This window comes from Nicotiana tabacum, chromosome 6 (genome assembly GCF_000715075.1).
Source record: "Nicotiana tabacum cultivar K326 chromosome 6, ASM71507v2, whole genome shotgun sequence".
NCBI lineage: Eukaryota > Viridiplantae > Streptophyta > Magnoliopsida > Solanales > Solanaceae > Nicotiana > Nicotiana tabacum.
Window position 1 is genome coordinate 126,227,701 of NC_134085.1, and position 22,760 is coordinate 126,250,460.

The following is a 22,760-nucleotide window of genomic DNA, read 5'->3' on the forward strand; positions in this document are numbered from 1 at the left end:
CATACGCCTAGGGCTATTTTTATTTATAACAAAGTAATACAAAATACAATGTCATGATCTCGTATGAAATGAAAGGAATAAAGTTTGAATTTAACAAATAGCCTATTATCAAAATTGAGTGTTGCACTCAACATTGATATCACATTCATGCTATTAAACTTTGTAAAAAACAAGTCTACATCCGAGATAACATTCCATTTTTGTTCGACAACATTTGTTGTCTTCAGGCTAAGGCCGTGCCTTCTATTAAAAATTTCCGGTTGTTTGTATCAATTCTAGCTTATTTCGACACCTGTTTTCTCTTTTGTTTCCAAGACGCACGCTGTAATTTTTGCTCATGCTCCCCTTTTCAGTATACTCGCATGCTTTTCGAGCCTCGAGTTACTTTCATGTTAAACTTGGCATGCAACACTGTCGAGCATCCTTGTTCGAAATTTTTCCAAAAACTCACGGGCCAGCTGCTTTTGATACAGCTGCCAGCTTCCTGTTCGTGTATCAATATTCCACGTTGGACAGCATCATGAAAATTGCTGGCGTGCGTGATCAAAACAGCATTGTCTATCCAAGGGCACTTTTGTCCCCATTGCTGCGTTCCCTGACCAATAGAGACAGCTTTGTGTTGAAAAATCCATAAGCATATGAGCTCCACATACATCTGAAGCATAAAGAATTATATCCCATAGTACCATCATCCTAAAGTATTGCATGCTTTTATGTATCCTAGATATCTTTCCATATGCATTACACCTTTCCATGTGATTCCTTTTCTAGACAGCATGTGTTGTCTGCCATGCCTTCCACGTTACCCCATGTGTGCACTTGAGAAGAGTTTTTCGTCCTTTGTTGAGATTCGTTGCATGCTGGTGCACACTCCAACCATTTGGCTTCTGATAATGTGCATAAACTTCTTAGAAATACATGCTCAGGTTATTTCCCATGCTAGTTGCATTATTTCTCTTTGTTGTGAGTCGTTTCCATGTATAATATAAAGTAAAATTGCGACAACCCTTCTTTAATGTCCTCACAGTGAATTGAAATGCACTACATTAATACCACCATTTCAGATTCTACTATAAGATTAGGCTTTAGCTTCGATGAAAAACCTGCAAAAAAGAGAAACAAAGTTAGCCGTAAATTGGTATCTAAACTCTCCTCCAGAATGATTCAAGTGTGATAACAAAATGACTCCTCTTTTCCTCCTAATTCCTTGCAACTTTCACTCTTATGTAAGGGCATTGCATCTTATCTTCGTTAATAATCCTCCTTCCTTTTGAGTCCGGATCCCAGAAACCATGGCATTCAGTATTTCCTTCATCGAGGGCGTAATTGGGAAGATGGTCTGCTAATGTATTCCCTTCTCTGAAAATGTGTGTGACCTTGATGGTATTTTGTTCCTTCAGTCTTAAAATCTCCTCTACATGTTCAGTAATATACCATGGATGCTTCCATGATTCCTCTATAATGTTCTTTAATAACATAGAATCTGTCTGCAGCCATATCCGGCAATAATTAAGATTTTTGCACATCTTCAATACCTCCACAATAGCTACCGCTTCTGATTCATTGTTAGTTCCTTCAGAGATCTCCCTTCCTTCTGCATATATCAAATCACCTGCCTCATCTTTTATGCAGAAACCAATTGAACTCCTCCCTGGGTTTCCTCTACATGCTCCATCTGTATTCACTTTGATCCATCCTCTTGAAGGAAATTCGCATAACACTTTATCATATTTCAGTCGAGGTGTGTATTGCTCCATCATTGTCAGTAAGTCCAGCCACTTGTGAGGCACATGTATTCCTGGCTTTTTCAGTTGGACCAACGATTGCAACGTAGATGACACCTGGTAAATAACTCTGCTCACTGACACTGCTTCTCCATATTTCAAACTGTTTCTTCTCTTCCAAAGTTCCCATACAATGCATGCAGGTAAAGCTTGTAACACTGACTTCAATCTAGGTACTACCGGTGCTGTCCAACACTTTGTAATTGCTTGATGTAAAGACAACCCATCTAATGCAATTCCTGCTCTCCTCAGGAAATATCTCCAAACACTTCTAGCTGCATTTGATGTGAAGAACAAATGAACTAAAGACTCCTCCTTAGGATCAGCACAACACCAACATTTAGAAGGCATGAAGTATCCTATTTTACGCAAAAAATCATCAAGTGGCAGTTTTGCTTTCCACACCTTCCACATGAAGAAGGATGTCTTGAAAGGTAAACCTTTTACCCATATCATCTTGTAAGCTAATTTTGGGTTGTCTCTTCTTCGCAGATAATCCCATGTAGATTTTACTGTAAAATGTCCCCTTGTTTCAAGCATCCAGAAAGGAGTATCTAACTGTGAACTTTCAGATGGTGGTTTAATATTTACACAATGTGGTTTGCCAGATCTTCAGGTAGGCTCTCAAAATTTTTTATCCACATTCCACATACCATTTTCAGCCAGATCGTTGACATTATGAATATCCTCATCGATACCAAAACCTGCAGGCACTTGAAAATATAAGGCTCCCATCTCAGTCCAATTATTGAACCAAAATTGAGCTGATCCCATTCTCAGTTTCCAGTAGATTTGATGCTCAATCAAATCCCTACATTCTAGCATTTTTCTCCACACACGGGATCCACGTTTCCAAGGTACAATTACTGCACTTAGTTTCTTGCAGTACTTTTGACAAATAAATGCACTCCAAAAAGTGGGCTTAGTCCTGAAAATCCACCACAATTTGCAGAACAGTGCCTTCGATACGTCATGCAGGGACCTGAAGCCTATGCCTCCCTCGTCAAAAGTCATACACAGGTTAGTCCAAGACGCCCAATGTCTAGTGCTGCCTCCGACATTGCTGCTCCAGAAAAACTTAGCAAAAATGCTATGTAATTTGTTGATCACATAATTTGGAGGATTAACTGCTGACAACATATGAATTAGGATACTCTGTAGGACATTTGCGATTAGAACCACTCTGCCTCCTATAGACAGGAGTTTGCTTTTCCATGACTGAAGTTTGTCCATAACCTTGGTGATTAATCCCTGGTAATAGTCTCCCCTTCTTCTTGCACAAAAAATAGGACAGCCAAGATAGGTCATAGGAAAACATTGTCTTCGTATACCTGTAATCTTTTCCACCTTGTTAATCACCTCATTATCCGTTAAATGATGCAAGTATGTGGCTGATTTGGTTTTGTTCACCAGTTGACCAGATGATGATTCATAAGATTGCAGAACCTCCATGACAAGTCTCAATGAAGTTTCATCAGATGAGCAAAAAATGATTGTATCATCAGCGTATGATAGATGATTTATTTTTAGGCTCTATTTTGGCATTCCAAATCCACAGAAATACAGGTTAGTGTGAAGTGAATTCAATCCCCGAGAAAGTGCTTCAGTTGCTAGAATAAATAGAGTTGGTGACAAAGGGTCACCCTGTTTAACTCCCCTCGATGATTTGAAGAAACCATTAGGTTGACCATTTATAAGCACAGAGTACCAATTGTTCCCAATCAAATCAAAGATCAATCCAATAAAAGCTTCAGGAAATCCCATTTTCCTTAGTGATTTGGTCAGGAATATCCATGATAGCCTATCGTAAGCTTTTTCCATATCAAGCTTAATCACAACGTTTGGACCTACTTTTGTTCTTAACCTGATAACCGTAATGATTTCTTGAGTTAACAGTACATTCTCAACTACGCTCCTGCCCTTCACAAAACCTGCTTGTTCCTCTGAGATTATGTTTGGTAATAATTCAACCAACCTGTCATGAATAACCCTAGAGAAAATCTTGTTAACAAAGTTACTAAGACTGATTGGTCTCATGTCTGCAAATGTCATAACTTCTTTTTTTCTTTGGTAATAAAACCAGGTTTGTGTGCGTTACACTCTTTGGCAGCCACTGACCACAAAAGAAAGCCTTGACCATTTGGACAACATCTTCTTCAATAATATTCCAGCATGTTTGGTAGAAGGCTCCAGTGAAACCATCCGGTCCACCAGCTGAGTCCCCATTCAAACCCATAACTGCTCTCTTCACTTCTTCATTGGAAGGCAATGCCATCAATCTTTCATGCTAATCACTATCTACCATAGAAGGTACATGATTTAGAATATCGAAATCATTTGGTACTGCATTCTCGGTAAATTGATCCTTGTAGAACTTTAGTGCTTCTTCTACTATTAATTGATCTTCTTCAATCCAGTCACCAATGCTATTATGGATCCTTGATAATTTCAATCTCTTCCTTCTCCCATTAACTTGAGCATGGAAGAATTTAGTGTTTCTATCGCCATCTTTGAACCATACCATGCCAGCTTTTTGTCTCCAGAAATCTTCTTCTAATGCAAGATATTTAATCATTTCAGCTTGGATCTGTTGTAATCTTTGTCTATTCATCTGTGTAGGATTGACTTCAAACTGCCTTTCATGAACCAAGACCACCTCCTCCAGGCTTGCAATCTTCTGGAATATATCCCCATATGTAGCTCTGCTCCAGGTAGATAGTGCTTTCTTAAGCTTCTTTAACTTGTAGTTAAAAATACAGAAAGGGTTAGCACTAAAATCAGCATTCCAATTCTCCTTTACTAAATCTTTAAAGGATTCGTGCTTAGTCCAGAAGTTAAGAAATCTGAATGACTTCTTAATTGGAGGAGTTTCTATATCATATTTCATCATCATTGGGCAATGATCAGACCCAATTTTGGACAGGTGAGTTACCTCCAATCCAGGAAAGGTCTGTTGCAATTCATGATTGCCAAAACATCTGTCTAATCTTTTAAAAATACAGTCTTCCTCTGATCTTCCATTCCACCATGTAAATATACTTCCTTTGAATCCCAAGTCTGTCAAGTTGCAGGTATTTATGCAGTGCCTAAAATCATCTACTTCAATGAGAGAAACGGGTAATCCTCCAAATTTCTCTTCCTCATCCCATATTACATTAAAGTCGCCTCCAACTAGCCATGGTATTGTCATATCTGATGCCATTGCATACAAAGAATCCCATAGTTCAATTCTTTCAATGCGATCACATTTGGCATAAACTAGTGTAAGGATGAGCTCAACATGTGTTTCAGTGTGCGTTAATCTCAAAGTCAGTTGTTGAGTCATGTTATACAGAATAGTAACCTCAAATATTTCATCAATAAAAGCCCAAATCTTGTTTGATACATTCACCATAGCCTGTGCCAAACCAATTCTTGCTCTATACCTCTCCATTTTGTGAGACTGTTGCATAGGCTCAAGGATTCCTATGAACTCAAAGTGATGTTTTCTGTGCATTGTAATCAGCCTTTCAAATGCTTGCATTGTATTTACTGACCTGACATTCCATATAATTGCATCCATTAAAAGTTTTGGGGTTTGGACAGTGTTCTCCTTGTTTGTACTCTACTAGCTGGGACGGTAGATGTCTGTTTTGACTGTTTCTTTTTTCCTTTTATTGCAGATTTTTCTCTATCAATAAGCCTTGGTGAGAGATCACCCTGCTTGGAAACATTAAGGAAATTTTGTATAGTGGATTCCTCATCCATGTCTCTACCTTTAAATTCTGCATGGCCAACTTGGTCATGTGCTTCGGATGCTTCTTTGGATGTCACAACATCATATGCCAGATTGGTGAGTTCAACATCATTTTCCAGATTGGTAATTTCAGCATCTTTTTCTTCTAATTCATTTGTCAACATCTGTGTATTGTTCGATGGAACCACACTTCCTGCTACATCCTTCCCTGTGCTCAATGGTACACCACTTCTTGCATAGACTTGCTCTGTCTTCTCTTGGTTCTTGTCTGACTTTTTCTGTTGGTTCTTGTCTTTATTTTCAGCTTCTTTCAAGACATTACTAATATCAATTTGTAAAGTCCCTCCTGGATCTATAATATTTATGTTCCCCTCTTTTGTCTTTTCTTCTGTTGCATTTGTACATTTACTTATGGTTTGAATATTGATTGCATTGGCATTACAATTAAAACTTTAATCCTCATCTTCCACTTCATTTCCTCCAAATTCTTTTTCACTATGCATTATATCTGGAATCTGCCCATCTGCTAAGACTTCCTCTGTTTGGTTGATCCATAATCTCCCTCCAGCCCATTTATATTTTTCACTGGTCCTGAATTTCTCAAAATCTGTTTCTTCAATTAAGTCATTCTCTTTGTTGTTTGCTAAATGTTGTTCAACTTCCTTTGAAAGAATTTCTTGACATGAGGTATTGGCCTGGGCTACATTATTTTTGAAAGCATCTTGCACCCATTGGGCAGTTGAGTAATTGTCAAAATGTTGCTCATTCCCCAAATCTTGTTGTACACAATCTGCTGTTGATTCCCTATTTGCGGCATGATTTCTTATTGTTGTAGGATTGAAAGTATGTGCTGCAGCGTTCAGTTTCTTTGGTTCTGACATAGCTAATGGTATTCTAGATGAACTAGGTGAAGTTCCCTTTCGTACCATTTGTCTAGTTAAGAAATCAAATTGCATCTCTTCTGACTCATTCTCCACAACTGTATGAATATTAATGGGGTCTGCATTATTTTCAGTCACAATAATTATGGACTTGGAGGCATTTTTTCGGACAGCACCGTCAATGAGCTGATTTGTACAAAATTCTTCACCTTCATTGATCTCACCCTTTTCAATTTCAAGCACTGCAAATTGGTTGGTTGTTTGTACCTGTTTTGCTGAGTTATTATCCACAGCAACAATTTCTTTCCCAGCTGCACCATTACCCTCAATTTGTTTACCTTTGTTCTGCCCTCTATTGTCCCTTACTTCCTTCCATTGAGGGCCTAACTTACCAACTACCTTGCCACTACTGAGAATCATAATAGGAGCATCTTGCTTCTCAGCTTCCTTGTTACCCTTACTAACAACTTCTTTATTTTTCTGATGCTCGACAGTTCTGTTTTCCATTATCTCCGGATGAATTCTCCAGCATTTGATCGTGTCATGCCCTTGCAGTTTACACTCTTTACAAAAGTTAGGTAAGTAGTCGTATCTAATCGTCACCCATTCAGTTCTCACCTCTTTTGTAACCTCATTCTCAATATCCATACGAACATTCTTCGGCATGTCTGTTAATAAGTCAACTAACACTTTCACTCTTGCACAGCTTGGCCTTGTTTTGTTGATAGTAGCCATATCGAGGTGTTGTGGTTCTCCTACAGCTGATGCTAAGGAAAAAAGGCATTCTTTTATGAAATAAGTTGGCAAATGATTTGGAAAAGAAATCCATGCCATCACCTTCGAAGTTTCCTCTCCAGGTTTAAATTTTGAATCATATATCAATGTTCTCAGTTGGTATTCTTGTCCAAAGTTATCCTTGATATAGTATACACTTTTCGACGCAAACTCAATATAGTCCTGCCATAGAGTTAGTCGTATCAAAATGTGTCTATCCCGCAGATAACCATTGGTGCATTCTCCTCTAATTCCACACTGCATTGGTATGATTTTACGAAGTTCTTGCAAATCTGGCCATCCATATGAAAACTTACACACGATGGCATATTGCAAACCTTCAATTATGTTCATGCGTTTAACTTCTGCCTCTGTAAACTTCACCATAGGTTGTCCTTGCAAGAAAGTTGCACGTCTAGGCATTATTGGCTCAACACTCGACGCAGCAGTTGATATTTCTTGCGCAGCAGCATTGATCGCATCTGGTTTTAACACAACAGCAAAATCCATGGGTTTCAAACTAGATGCTATGTTGTTAGGGAGTGCTTGGGAGGGCTGACCAGCCATTGTATGAGGCTGGTCGCCAGGCTTGGGAGCCATGAACGACTTCAACGTAACTGCTATGTTGCTTATCTGAGAAACCCAGATTCTGTCCACCTCAATTACATGAAAAATAGGCAGCAGCTTTGTCGATGCTACAGTAATTCAGAAAAGTTTTAAGATCTGTTGCTTTTAGCTGTATAATTGTGAATCACGAATGAAGCAAATCATCCAAAAAATTCTTCAGCAGTCCTTTCGCTTCACGTTACAACAGTAACGTTGATGCTTGCTATGGAACACCATATGCTACAGTAAATTCGAACAACTTAAATCAAGATCTGTTGCATTTGGTTAAAGAGTTTTGGATAAAATCAAAGGGAGATTGTTCACAAGGAGAAGGGGGTTCTTTTGAGACCAATCTTGTGATTTTATCTTGTCGTATGTCGTAATTATGGACGATGAATAGTGACGGAATCACTATTCATGGTATTACAAGTAAAAGTATGGAGAGTTTTTTAACGTTAGGTTATCATTCACCATCTCTCGCATTCATAATCCTAGTATCCTACTTCTACTAGTATATATTTAGAACCCAACTTCTCACATTCTGATCCCCAAATAGCAAAAATGTCTAACTAAACAACATATAAAATAACACTACTATATTAGTATTACTTAGTAACTCTCAATATCAGCGAACAAGAACGGATATTTCTTATAGTTATTATGGTGACCCACTTCCTACAGCATCATCAGCTGGTTTGTGGCCTTTAGAAGTGCCCGAATCATCACCAGTCTCTAACAATAGCAGCTCGGATTTAGGGGGTGCAAGGGTGATCCGAACACCTTTCGCCGAAAAATTACACTGTATATATAAGGCAAAATCTGTTTTTATCTCTATATATTAAGTTTTGAACACCCTTAACACAATCCAAAAGTGTAGTTTAGTGGTCAAGGGGTTCAAAATCTACATAAGGTCAAGAGTTCAATTCCCACTAGCTACAAATTTTTTTTTTGAACCCCCTTCATGAAGATCCTGCCTCCGCCACTGAGCTCATGCATTAATAGAGGTGTTGATCTTTTTGAAGAGGAACTGATGTTAGCTTCGAATAACCCCAAGAAGCGAGCAAGGAGAAAGAAGTTTCGAGAAACTCGACACCCAGTATACAGGGGAGTGAGGAAGAGAAATCCAGACAAATGGGTTTCTGAAGTCAGAGAACCAAATAAGAAATCAAGAATATGGCTTCGAATTTACCCCACTGCAGAAATGGCCGCTAGAGCCCATGATGTGGCGGTTATTGCATTAAGGGGTCGTTCTGCTTGCTTGAACTTTGCTGAATCTGTTTGGAAGTTGCCTATCCCTGTTTCCTCTGACGCTAAGGATATTCAGAGAGCGGCGGTAGAGGCCGCCGAGGCTTTCCGCATATTTGATAAGTCTGAAAGAGTTTCAGGAGAATCTCCTGAAATGTCAGAAAGTAATAAGTTTTTTATGGATGAGGAAGCGCTCTTCTGCATGCCTGGATTGCTAAAAAATATGGTGGAAGGACTAATATTACCTCCACCTCACTACGTAGAAGTGCAAGATAATGTGGAAGCTGCTGCTGACATGACTCTATGGAGTTATTCTATTTAAAAGGTTCTGATTATTGCTTCTTTCGGACAATCTATGTTCTTCCCGATAATTGTTGGGAGTACAGCAACAACCCAGTATAATCCCACTAGTGGGGTCTGGAGAGGGTAGTATGTACGCAGACCTTACCCCTACCCTGGGGTAGAGAGGCTGTTTCCAAATAGACCCTCGGCATCCTTCCCTTCAAGAACTCCCCACCTTGCTCTTGGGGTGACTCGAACTCACAACCTGTTAGTTGGAAGTGGAGGTTGCTTACTATCAGAGCAACCCCTCTTGGGAGTGTATGAACAAAATCCCACATAGAAAGTAGAAAAGAAAAATAAAATATTTATAAGGAGCTGGATACCTTTAATGGTGTGAGGCTTTTTCTTTAGGACTTTTGGAGAAACTCATGTGGGCTTGGCCCAAAGTAGACAATATCACACCATGTTAAAAGTATTTTTGAACCTTTTTAGCCTAAGAACTAGTACCAGAACCAATGATTTCACGAAATGAGTATGGAGATGGCGTAAGGCCCAGCTTAGTGCCTTTGCCCGTCTATAGGCCGATTCACTACATTTACCCATAGCTTTAAAGATGTATACACAGCCTCTCATTGGCCTTCGGTGACCGTAAATATTCGGATCATGTGGGCGACACACAGTTAATCTTCAAATTAATTTATAAACGGTGATGGGTCATGTGGAACCTAGTTCAAGGGGAGATTGTTGGGAGTGTATTAAATGGAATTTGATCCTTGCTCCTCTAGGTAAATAACTCATCATTCAACAAAGTGCACCATTTTGCCTCTTTGGATCATGGTGCCAGCAGATAATATTAGACCAACTCTAAAAAATATTTATATAAAATACCTAATTTTGACGAAAAAACCAGGGTTCACGACCCGATATATTTGCCTATAAATCCGCTCGTGCATGGATCTGGTAAAGCAACTTTCATTTCATTTTTCTTTACCAAAATACATAAGTTGCCACCTAACCTTCGACCCAAATCTCCTTTACACACTTGTCACACCTCCTTTTTCTATCCCCGGAAGGTGTATAAGGGAGTTTTTTCAATTAAAGTGACAATAACCGAAACGGAATTATTTATTAAAATCAGAGTCGCCACTTGGGATAATTTATGGTGTCCCAAATTACCGATTTAAAATCCCGAATCGAGGAAGTTGACTCTTATTTATGGTCTGCGAACACAGAAATTCGGGTAAGGAATTCTGTTAACCCGGGAGAAGGTGTTAGGCATTCCCGGGTTCCGTGGTTTTAGCACAGTCGCTCAACTGTTAATATTGGCCTATTTATTTGATTAATTCCATATTTTATACCTATTGTGCATTTTAACTGTCTAACCGCTTTTGATGTTATGGAACGAATAACGATTGCCATACACTTGTGAACCGCGTCACATGAAATGCACCCGCGATTTACAACATATTTGTTTCTATATTATTCGAAGTTGTGATCGGGTCACATGAAATGTACACCTGGATGAGATTTACGTATCGTGACCACGCCACGGAAACCGTACCTATAGCAACGATGATCAATTAATCTCACATTAATAATCATAAAGTAGACAATGACTAATTCTCTTAATCGTCTACAACAATGCAGTACTATATTAATGATTCCTCATTTCTGGCATAAGAGACAAAAGATAATCTTTTCTATTCCCTAATTCTATATCTTAGTTTGATCTTGGTTGAAGTTTAGAATTAATAATAAACAAGAGATTCCACTACGGCAAGAAGAAACATTGACGTGAAGAGTTAAAGATACAAAGCATTCTGAACTATACACAACTGGTTCGATATTGCAAGAAGCAAATACTTTAGCAACGAAATAAACGAATTTGCGAAGGAACACATTTGAGACTGATCATGAAACACAAGCTCATCGTAAAATACCAGTGCAACAGTTACAACCACTTTAAATCAAATCAAACTGATAATTAAAGTGTGAAAAAAAACAAATAGATAAATGAACGCAGAAATTCTTACAAGCATGCATACGCAGAACCGGATCCGGAACACTGGAAAAAAAACCCTCGCCGGAAAAGGATGCTAAACGAAATTTTGGACTCTTTACTGTTTTCAACTTCTTCTTTTTTTGTTTTCTTTACTATTTTCAACCTCTATCTCTCTCGTTTTGAATTGAAGATCGCCGCCGGCGTTAGAGCGGAGGAGTCATCGGCTGGTCTAGGTGATGAAGAGGGCGTTCGTTGTTAGGGGGTCCGTTGGTTTAGTAAAAGGAGCGACGGCGGCTATGTGCTCTAGGACTTGGGGTCTGTTGGTTAGAGATGAAGAAGCAGCCATTGGTTTGTTTAGGGGTGTTCAATGGTTGAAGAAGAAGAACGGCGGGGGAGGGGGGTCTCTTGGTGAGGGTGATGACAGGTGTTTTTTGTGCTGGTGGTGTTAGGCTACTATGGAGGAGTTCTTTTGTTCTCTAATGGTGAAGAAGAAGAGAGCTCATGGAGTCTTGCGGCTGAAGCTGTTTTTAGGCTCATAGGGTTAGCTACTTGGGAGTTTTTTTTTGTTGAAGAAGATGACTCCCAGGACCCTCTCTTTGTGTCAAAAACGCCGAAGCTCCTCAAGATCCTTAGGGTTTTCTTGTTGTCTTCATGGAAGAATGAGGTGGAGAGCCGATTGAGATGCCGTTCCGTCGAGGTTCTGTCCCGTGGTCCTGTTATTACATCAAAATCAAAATGAAAAGGACTAACAAAACCTGTCAACTACGAGTTACAAGGTTCCTATCTATTTAGTCTTCTGAAGCTTGATCTTGAGTCTTGGATGGTTCTTCATGTAGACTTTAGATTTGAACCTTGACGCTTGCTAGTTGCAGGTGCTAGTTCATTCTTCTTCAACTTTTCGGATCAAAATCGGACATACCATGCTTGTAACCTCAGTCATGTCTTGAGCAATCCACCTCTTGTCTCAACTTCTGCATTTTGGATTCACTTCCCTTTTCTTTTTTCTTTTTTTTGTTTTTCTTTTTTTAATTCTGGATAGAGATTACTTCTGTTGATCATCTCGGACTGTTGACTCACATTCTTGTCACGAGCTTCTGCTACTTCTAACTTGAATTGAATTCTCAAATGACTTCCCTTGTTCTCCAGGTGGGCGCCTGATTGCCAAAACTTGAACTATATTCCCTTGTTCTCCAGGTGAGCGCCTGATTGCCAAAACTTGAACTGTGTTCCCTTGTTTTCCTGTGACGACCTAGCCGGTCGTCTTAATAATTTACGCCCTGATCCCCTATTAACTGCTTTCCCCGAGTTTATATCTGCTATTTTGATTTGCTGGGATGTTCGGTTTTGAGTTTCGGAGAGTTTTGAGACATTTAGTCCCTAAATGAGAGCTTAAGTGTTGGAAAGTTTTCCGTAGTTGGAAAAGTGTGAAGACGGACTCGAAATGGAAATTTGATGGTTCCTTTAACTCCGTTGGGTGATTTCGGGGTTAGGAGTGTGTTCGGATTGTATTTTGGAGGTCCGTAGCTAATTTAGGCTTGAAATGCCGAAAGTTGAATTTTTGAAGTCTCATGTCCGATAGTGAGATTTTCATCCGAGGGTAGGAATGGAATTTCGGAAGTTGTAGTAGCTCTGTAGTATTGAATGTGATGTGTGTGCAAAATTTCAGGTCATTTGGACGAGGTTTGATAGACTTTTTGATCGAAAGCGTATTTTGAGAATTTTGGAGTTCTTAGGCTTGAATCTATGGTTAATTCGAGGTTTCGATGTTGTTTTAGGTGTTCTAAGGATTGGTACAAGTTTGGATAGTGGTTTGTGACTTGTTGGTGCCTTTGGTTGAGGTCCCGAAGGCCTCGGGTGTATTTCGGATGCCCAACGGGTCATTTTAGAACTTGTTAGAATTGCAGAAAATCTGGTATCTGGTTTCCTTAATCGCGTTCGCGGCCTTCCCTCCGCGTTCGCGTAGTGTAATTTCGGAGGATTTTTAAATTGTTCTTCACGATCATATGAATTGGCTCGTGATCGAGTAAGTCTGCCCCCTCCTCCTCCTTCGCGTTCGCATAGTAGAACTAGGAGCCGGGGGTACATTGACCCTTTTCCCCTTCGCGTTCGCATTGCCTTGTCCGCGAACGCGTAAGCCTGCCATTTTCCGCTTTTTGCGTGCTTCATCTCCCGTTCGCATAGCCCAGCTCAGGAGCCATCGATTTTTCCACTTCGCGATCACACGTCATGTTTTGCGATCGTGATGAATAAAACACCTAGGCAGATTTTTAAAACCCAAAATCGAGAGTTTGAACCTTAATTCATATTTTGGACTTGGGAGCTTGAGAGATCGTGATTTTTGAAGAAATTTTCACCTGGGCGATTTGGTAAGTAATTCCTAGTCGGTTTAGACTAATTTCCATGAATCTACACTTAAATCCATCCTTTAATTTCAAAGTTTTGTTGGAAATTGAGGGAAAAGTTCTTAGACCAAGAAATTGAGTTTTGATTGGGGGTTTGACATCGGATTTGGATAATTTTGATATGGTTAGACTCGTGAGAGTGTGAGGATTTTGAAACTATAGATTTTACCCGATTTCGAGATGTGGGCCTGAGGGGCATTTTGGTCATTTTACATAATTTCGTGTATTAGCTTAGACTTTAATTGTAGAATCAGTTACTTGAAGTGTTATTCACATTATGAAATTGAATTGAATATATTTGGGCCATTTGGAGTCGAGTACTCGTGGCAAGAGCGTGGTTTAGATTGATTATTGAGCTGGTTCGAGGTAAGTGGCTTGTCTAACCTTGTGTGCGGGACTTTCCCCTTAGGATTGGTATTGTGATAATTGAAATGCCTTGTACGTGAGGTGACGAGTGCGTACTTGTGCTAATTATTGAAAATTCGCTTTTCATTAAGTAACTTTAATTGTGTTTTCTCTTTCTATTTATTCTACTTGCACTTTTAAACGTGCTATTAGTTAGAGAAACATGTCTAATGGATTTAATTGCTTTATTTGCTTTAACTGCCTTATTTTTATTATATGAAGCATGTTAGGTTAGAATTGTCTATGTTACCTTATTATGAAGTTGAGTTTATTTGAGCATTCCTTGTGCCATTGTTGCGTGTTTTACTTTGGGACTACGGGACGACATCCTAGGAGATCCCCTATACGCATTTACGATTTGAGCTGAAGTACGGGATACCGAGAGATCCCCATCATGTACATTGAGGATACCAAGAGATCCTCGGGATACCAAGAGATCCCCTAACATACATTGAGGATACCAAGAGATCCCTATCGTACATTGAGGATACCAAGATATCATCAGGATACCAAGAGATCCCTAGCATATATTGAGGATACCGAGAGATCCTCGGGATACCAAGAGATCCCTAGCATATATTGAGGATACCAAGAGATTCTCGGGATACAAAGAGATCCCTGGCATATATTGAGGGTACTAAGAGATCCTCGGGATACTGAGAGATCCCCGGTTATTTCCTCGTGATAGTATTGCCTCTGTTTCAGTTATTGAATTCCTTGGTTTCCTATATTAAATTCTTATCCTTAGTTTTCAACTGTACTGCTTATCTTATACTGTCATGTCTTATATTCTTTATTTTATCTCAATAGGGTCCCTGACCTTCCTCGTCACTACTCGACCGAGGTTAGGCTTGGCACTTACTGTGTACCGCTGTAGTGTACTCATGCCCCTTCTGCGCATGTTTTTCATGTGCATATCCAGGTACTTTCACTCTGTCTTATCATCCTTGAGGCGAGGTGCTTCTATAGAGATTTCGAGGTATATCTGCTGCGTCTGCAAACCGAGGAGTCCCTTTCTATCTTTCTGTAATAGTATAGCCCTTCAGTATTCCTCTTTTGGTTAGACATTTCTGGAGTTAGAGCTTCTTATGTATCTCTTAGCTTGTGATTCATGGGTTTTGGGAAAATGTATTGGTTGTAAGAGTTAATATTGTGTATGCCGAGTGACACTTTTAAATGTTGTTTTATTACTCTATTTCTATTTTAAATTATTTTATTCTGCAAATTTGGTTTATCTTCCGCATTTGAGGCTTACCTAGTCGTAGAGACTAGGTATCGTCACGATGGTTCAGGAAGGGCGAACCGGGGTCGTGACATCTCCAGGCGGGCACCTGATTGCCAAAACTTGAATTGTATTCCCTTGTTCTCCAGGTGGGCGCCTGATTACCAAAAACTTGAATTGTATTCCCTTGTTCTCCAGGTGGGCGTCTGATTGCCAAAAACTTGAACTGTATTCCATTATTCTCCAGGTGGGTGCCTGATTGCCAAAATTTGAACTGTATTCCCTTCTTCTCTAGGTGGGTGCCTGATTGCCAAAACTTGAACTATATTCCCTTGTTCTCCAGGTGGGCGCCTGATTGCCAAAACTTGAACTGTATTCCCTTCTTCTCCAGGTGGGCGCCTGAATGCCAAAACTTGAACTGTATTCCCTTATTCTGTACGTGGGCACCTGATTGCCAAAACTCGAACTGTACTCCCTTGTGTTCCAAGTGGACGCCTGATTACCAAAAACTTGAAATGTATTCCCCTATTCTTCAGGTGGGCGCCTGATTACCAAAAACTTAAACCGTATTCCCTTGTTCTCTAGGTGGGTTCCTGATTGCCAAAACTCGAACTGTATTCCCTTGTTCTCTAGGTGGCGCCTGATTGCCAAAACTCGAACTGTATTTCCTTGTTCTCCAAGTGAGCGCCTAATTGCCAAAACTCGAACTATATTCCCTTGTTCTCCAGGTGGGCGCCTGATTGCCAAAATTCGAACTCTATTCCCTTATTGTCCAGGTGGGCGCTTGATTGCTAAAATTTGAACTGTATTCCCTTATTCTCCAGGTGGGCTCTTGATTGCCAAAAACTTGAACTGTATTCCCTTGTTCTCCATGTGGGTGCCTAATTGCCAAAACTTGAATTGTATTCCTTTATTCTCCAGGTGGGCGCCTGATTGCCAAAATACGAACTGTATTTCCTGCCCCTGAACCATGCTTTCCTCATTGAGGGTTCTTGCAGATAGAACAAATTTTCCTTCCCCTTCTCAAACCGCCTTTGGGCTGACAAAATTTGGGTGCGACACTTGAAAAATTCAAGCTTCCAAACTTTGATTTGGACATAGTCTTCGTCCCTGTTTCAAATAAAGAAAACTTGTGAGTTTAAATATGGTGGTTGGTTTGTGGCCGTGACTTTGAGGGTGATTGCTCCTTCACTTCCCCTGATAACTTTGATTTCAACTCGAAAGACCTTGCTTTTTTATTTACTAACCACTTTCTCTGACACCCTTATCATAGAAATTACCACTGATCCGTTCAAACCCAACATCCGTTATCTGTTGCATTTTGCTCATGAATTGACATTTATCGAATCCTTGTATTTCACATGAATCCCAAAACACGTTGATTTTTACCAACTCAGCGCGCTTGTTGTTCTTTCCTGACATATGCTACTGGCCTTGGCCTTGAGGTCTATTGCTCCTTCACTTGCCATGATAACTTTAATTTCCACTTGGAAGACTTTCCTTGTTATTGGTTAACCACTTTCTCTGTCAACCTTATCACAGAAAATACCTTTAATCTGTTCAAACCCAACACCCTCTATCTGTTGCATTGTACATGAATTGACATATACCGACCCTTTGTATTTCACATGAATCTCAAAGAACATTGATTGTTACCAACTTAGTGCGCTTGTTGTTCTTTCCTAATGTATTCCACTTTGACATGCTAGTCAGATCCCGTTTTGTGCAATTGGAAAGCTAGTATCAGATTTTGAAGTCATTCCTCACTTGTTCTGATCAAACAGACTCAGGAAGAGGAAGTAAAAAAGATAAAAGAAACAGAGTAAGGGACAATGGAAAGAGATGATTCATAATAAGAGAACTACAAAGTAGAAACTTATCAGATGTGGATACCAACTCTAATGACCATGACATGCACCTTCGGATTAAGGGCCTAATATGTCAAGCAAGTATAATATTCAACTCTTGTTGCACCTCTTCGCCATGAAACTGGGCTTCAATGCTCCGATTATCCTATATGTTTCACGGTCCTTATTCGACTTGTAGTGCCCGAAGGGTTTTCACCATCAAGCCTCTCTCATTTTGTTCTTTCTCTCAACTTACTGTCGTCTTATGGTGTCTGTGAAGGTTTTCACCAATAAGACTCTCTCATTTTGTTCTTTTCTTCTTATTTCCTCTGATTTTGCAGATGACAAGGCTTTAACCATGGTAAAAACATCATATGTTCTTGGCATGTCTAAATTCAACACTCTCAAAGATTATTTGAGAGGTCTTTTTTGAACTGTAATAGGGCTTTTGGACAGGGTTAGAAAGAAATGATATCATAAAGGCTCAAAATAACTAAGACAAAGAGGTTAATTTATTTACAACTTTTGGATCCATTTTAAAAACTTTGCCCCAATTTCTAAAATAAGGGAATTTGATTCTTTTTTTTCTTTTGATGGGGTTACTAAGAAAGACTGTCCCACTTTTGATTTCGTGGGATTATGAAATATTTTATTTGGTATGATCGAACCGTAAGGCTGCCTCCATATCTTGTGGTGACAAGAATCAGGTCAAACATAGTTCACAAGAACACTTTTTGTTACGATTTTCCTTTTTCTTTCTTTCTTTTTCCTTTTTGTTTCTTTTTTTCTCCTTTTCTTTTAACTTAAAAAAATGATTCGATCGAACTCTATGTTGGTTGCCTACGTATCATGACACTGCATAAATAAGATCTTTGTATAGTTCGGAAAAATCGAGAATAGACTAAACGAACTAACGTTTTTTTTACCTTAGTGACTATTCTGATGAGAAAAGAGAAATAAAAGAAGCAAATCTTTTTTTTTTAATTTTCTAAACTTAATGTTCTATAACCTATCCTAAACTCAAGCTTAAATGAGCATATATTATTTTTGAAACAGATACTCTATGAGAAATTGTTAAGGAAAAATCCCTAGAAGAGAAAAATATTTTTTGATTCTTATTTCTTTTAGGAAGGGAATCTAAAGAATAAACCAAAGAAAAATATTTTGAATTTTCAGTTGATATCCCTGAAGAAAAATTTCAAAACGAGAAATGAACAAGATAAAAAAATATTTTTTTGATTTCAGTTTTTGATTACCTAAAGGAGAAATTCTAAAAATAAACAAAAGATAAGGTGTTTTTTTCTTCTTCTATGTACAATGTCCTAAAGTTCCAATGAAAGTAAAAGGAATTTTTTTTTTGTTTCGTTTTGTTTTTTTATTAATTTCCCAAAGAAGAACCTCAAAAGAATTTTTTTTTGAATTTTTGGAATTAATATCTTAAAGAAAACTTTTAAAGAGGTATTAAAAGCAAATTCCTTTTTTTGTTTGAATTTTTAGTCTCAATATACTAAAGGAAATATAAAAGCGACTTTTTATTTTGAGTTCTAGCTAATACTTTCCTAAAGGAAAACCACCTCAACAGATTTTTTTTTAAAAAAATTTCTAGAATTAGTATTCTAAAGAAAAATTCTAACGGAAATATAAAAACGCAAAATCTCTTTTTTTTTGAATTTCTGATTTATAACACATTTTTTCAAATACAAAATAGGAAGTACAATGACAAAAGACTCAACAAACTTAACTAGTCTATGACAGACTCTAATATCACCTAAAAGACTCGACATTATTGTACAAAATTAGAAGATAAAAGATGACATAAAAAGAAAAATAGACTCGAAACATAATTAAAAAAAATCTCCTTAAGCAACTCCTGAATGAGCGATCTTGACTGGATGGTCCTGCGGTTTCTATCATGCTTAAACTCCAGTAAGTAGATCCACACCTGTATGAGAAAATTAAGACCAGATAAAGTTAAAGACCTAGAACACTATCTGAGATAATAACACTTCCTGTTGGACACATGCAAGACATGATTGAGGCTATTTTTGCAAAATGGCTTATGTGGCAAAAAGTGGCTAGAAATGCAAAATTTGGCTAAGACCCCGCAAAGCCAAGAACCGAAGATTCACTAGGAAGACCGGCCCTATGTGGGTTTCCTTCGTATCCCGCCCCGAGAGATGAGAATCAGGTTCGCGTAGTTCGGGAAGATTGGATACAGATGAGAATTAAAATAACTAATTTAGAGAAAATATATTTTTTGCCTTTTTTTTTTGGAAAAATGATGAAACATGTAAACTCTTTTTGGATTTTTCTTTTTCCTTTTTTTATTCCTTTTTTTTTTTGGAAAATGATGGGAAAGTGCAAAATCTTTTTGGATTTTTCATATTTTTTTTCTTTTTCCCTAAAAAATGTGAAAGAAAAACATAACTGGGCCCTACTTGCTTCATTTTTATACTTCAACCTCTATTCTTTCTCATTTACCCTCAAACCTCATTGGTCCGCCAAATGACCCCTTTTACCCTTGAAGATTGTAATATGTAGCACATTAGGATGCATCAGGATGGTCTTTTATTTTTGGGTAAACTTGTTCTAGACGGACCCAACCCCTGTGTTGAGTCCCCTAAGTCAAATGCACGTGATGTAAACAAACGTTCCTACTAGGGATCCGGCATGGGGTTATGTTATTATAGGTTTATAACCTGGGTATATTGTTCTAGACCTGGCTTACCTGAGCAGACAACTCGAGCCGAGGGGGGCAGCGTACCGGGAATACAGAAGCTTGACCGGCTTTGCAACTTATCCGAACCTCGTTCTAATATTGGGATATGACTCTAACAGAAAAGAAGTTACACGAAGTGTACACTTCCGAGATGATTTAGAAGACTCAGAGAGAGGAGGGTTTCGTAACGGTTTATATACAATTCAAACAATATCAAAGCGGTAAAAAGCGACATTTAGCACATTAAGATTAAACACGTAAAAATGAGATAATAAATAAAAGCCAACTATAGCGGTTATTCGAAGCTCGAATTCTAAACCCTGAACCAGAAGTTCTGGGTTCTTATCCCCAGCAGAGTTCCCATAGTTATCACACCTCCTTTTTCTACCCCTAGAAGGGGTATATGGGAGTTTTTCCAATTAAAGTGACAATAACCGAAACGAGATTATTTATATTAAAATCAGAATCGCCACTTGGGATAATTTATGGTGTCCCAAGTCACCGATTTAAAATCCCGAATCGAGGAAGTTGACACTTATTTATGGTGTGTGTACACAGAAATCCGGGTAAGAAATTCTGTTAATCCAGGAGCAAGTGTTAGGCATTCCTGGGTTATGTAGTTTTAGCACGGTCACTCAACTGTTAATATTGGCCTATTTATTTGATTGATTTCATATTTTATACATATTGTGCATTTTTAACTGTCTAACCGCTTTTAATGTTTATGGAACAAATAACGATTTTCATACACTTGCGAACCGCGTCAAATGAAATGCACCCGCGATTTACAACATATTTATTTCTATATTATTCGAAGTTGTGATCGAGTCACATGAAATGTACACCTGGATGAGATTTACGTATCGTGACCACGCCACGGGAACCGTACCTATAGCAACGATGATCTATTAATCTCACATTAATAATCATAAAGTAGACAACGACTAATTCTCTTAATCATCTACAACAATGCAGTACTATATTAATGATTCCTCATTTCTGGCATAAGAGACAAAAGATAATCTTTTCTATTCCCTAATTATATATCTTAGTTTGATCTTGGTTGAAGTTTAGAATTAATAATAAACAAGAGATTCCACTACGGCAAGCAGAAACATTGACGTGAAGAGTTAAAGATACAAAGCAATATGAACTATACACAACTGGTTCGATATTGCAAGAAGCAAATACTTTAGCAACGAAATCAACAAATTTGCAAAGGAACATATTTGAGACTGATCTATGCTGTAGCAATTAGATATCATAAAATCGTGAAACACAAGCTCATCCTAAAATACCAGTGTAGTAGTTACAACCACTTTAAATCAAATCAAACTGATAATTAAAGTGTGAAAAAAATAGATCAATGAACGAAGAAATTCTTACGAGCACGCATACACAGAACCGGATCCGGAACACTGAAACAAAACTCCTCGCGCGGAAAAGGATGCTAAACGAATTTTGGACTCTTTACTGTTTTCAGCTTCTTCTTTTTTTTGTTTTCTTTTCTGTTTCAACCTCTATGCCTCTCGTTTTGGACTGAAGATCATCGCCGGCGTTAGAGCAGAGGAGTCGTCGGCTGATCTAGGTGATGAGGAGGGTGTTCATTGTTAGGGGGTCCGTTAGTTTAGTGAGAGGAGCGACGACGGCTGTGTGCTCTAGGGCTCGGGGTCTGTTGGTTAGAGATGAAGAAGCAGTCAGTGGTTTGTTTAGGGGTGTTCAAAAGTTGAAGAAGAAGAACGGTAGGAAGAACGGCGGAGGGGGGGTCTCTTTGTGAGGGTGACAGCTGGTGTTGTTTGTGCTGGTGGCGTTAGGCTGCTATGGAGGAGTTCTTTTGTTCTCTAATGGTGAAGAAGAAGAGAGCTCATGGGGTTTTGCGGCTGGAGCTGTTTTTAGGCTACTAGTTCTTTTGGCAATCTGCTAGGCAAGCGCCTATGGCTAGTTTTTTTATTAATAACAGAAAAGAAAAATACAACAATTAGGAAAAATACAAATAAGGGGGACAATAGCACCGATATTGTTACCCATATACCTTGGCTATATAATCACTCCTCTGCGCCTCACATTGCCTTATGATGGCAGCCTCATGTAGAGGATTCATGGTGTAGCTGTCGGCAAAGTCTCACGAGGGCATATAATCTCATAGCCGTGTGGATATTTTTCTAAAGGCATAGGACCAAGGCAACACAAAACGAACTAAACCTTACCTTACTAAACCTATTGAGGCAAAGAAAAGGATTAGCTACTTCGGAGTTTTTTTTTGTTGAAGAAGATGACTCCCAGGACCATCTCTTTGTGTCAAAAACGCTGAAGCTTCTCAAGATCCTTAGGGTTTTCTTGTTGTCTTCATGGAAGAAGAAAAGTGTTCGTTAGTCTAGTTCCCAAAAACGGCTGATCGGCTCCCTTTGTTTTTATAGGGTTTTTAAAATTTTTAAGGGTATTAGGGTTAGCTTAGTGGGTATTGGGCTTGGGTTGTTATGAGCTAGGTCAGAAAATTAGGCCTAAGAATGGGTCGTTTGAGCCCAAATTTTATTCTTTCTCCGTGAACAAGACTAAAATACTACTTCATTTACTAATAAATCCTACTTAAATAAAATAACTATTAAAATAAGATTAACCATTAAAACAAACCTATTTTTTTGGTATTTTCAAATATCATATTAAAATAAAAATAAGGTACTATTTTTGTATTTTTTTTGTTTTACGAAAGGTATATAAACTAAAAGCAACTAAAAAGAAGAAATATTTTTTTGTAATTTTTATTTTGTGACGAAATAAAGTAAAAGAGTCAAAATTAGTTGAAATAGCTATAATAGACCTAAACTAAGTATTTAAATGCTAAAATATGTAAAATT

At 38.5% G+C, this 22,760-nt stretch overlaps 2 protein-coding genes across 2 annotated transcripts; one reads left to right on the forward strand and one right to left on the reverse strand.

Annotated features, from left to right (window-relative positions):
- Positions 1-4,071: 4,071 nt before the first annotated feature.
- LOC142182033 (uncharacterized) lies at positions 4,072-5,346 on the reverse strand. The gene has a single exon (XM_075255889.1). It carries the CDS (start codon positions 5,344-5,346, stop codon positions 4,072-4,074), a length of 1,275 nt encoding a protein of 424 aa, XP_075111990.1.
- LOC107761166 (dehydration-responsive element-binding protein 1B-like) lies at positions 4,904-9,348 on the forward strand. Its single transcript, XM_075254392.1, has 2 exons — positions 4,904-4,920; positions 8,799-9,348. The coding sequence occupies exon 2, from the start codon at positions 8,812-8,814 to the stop codon at positions 9,346-9,348; it is 537 nt and encodes a 178-aa protein (XP_075110493.1). The 5' UTR covers positions 4,904-4,920; positions 8,799-8,811.
- Positions 9,349-22,760: the final 13,412 nt, after the last annotated feature.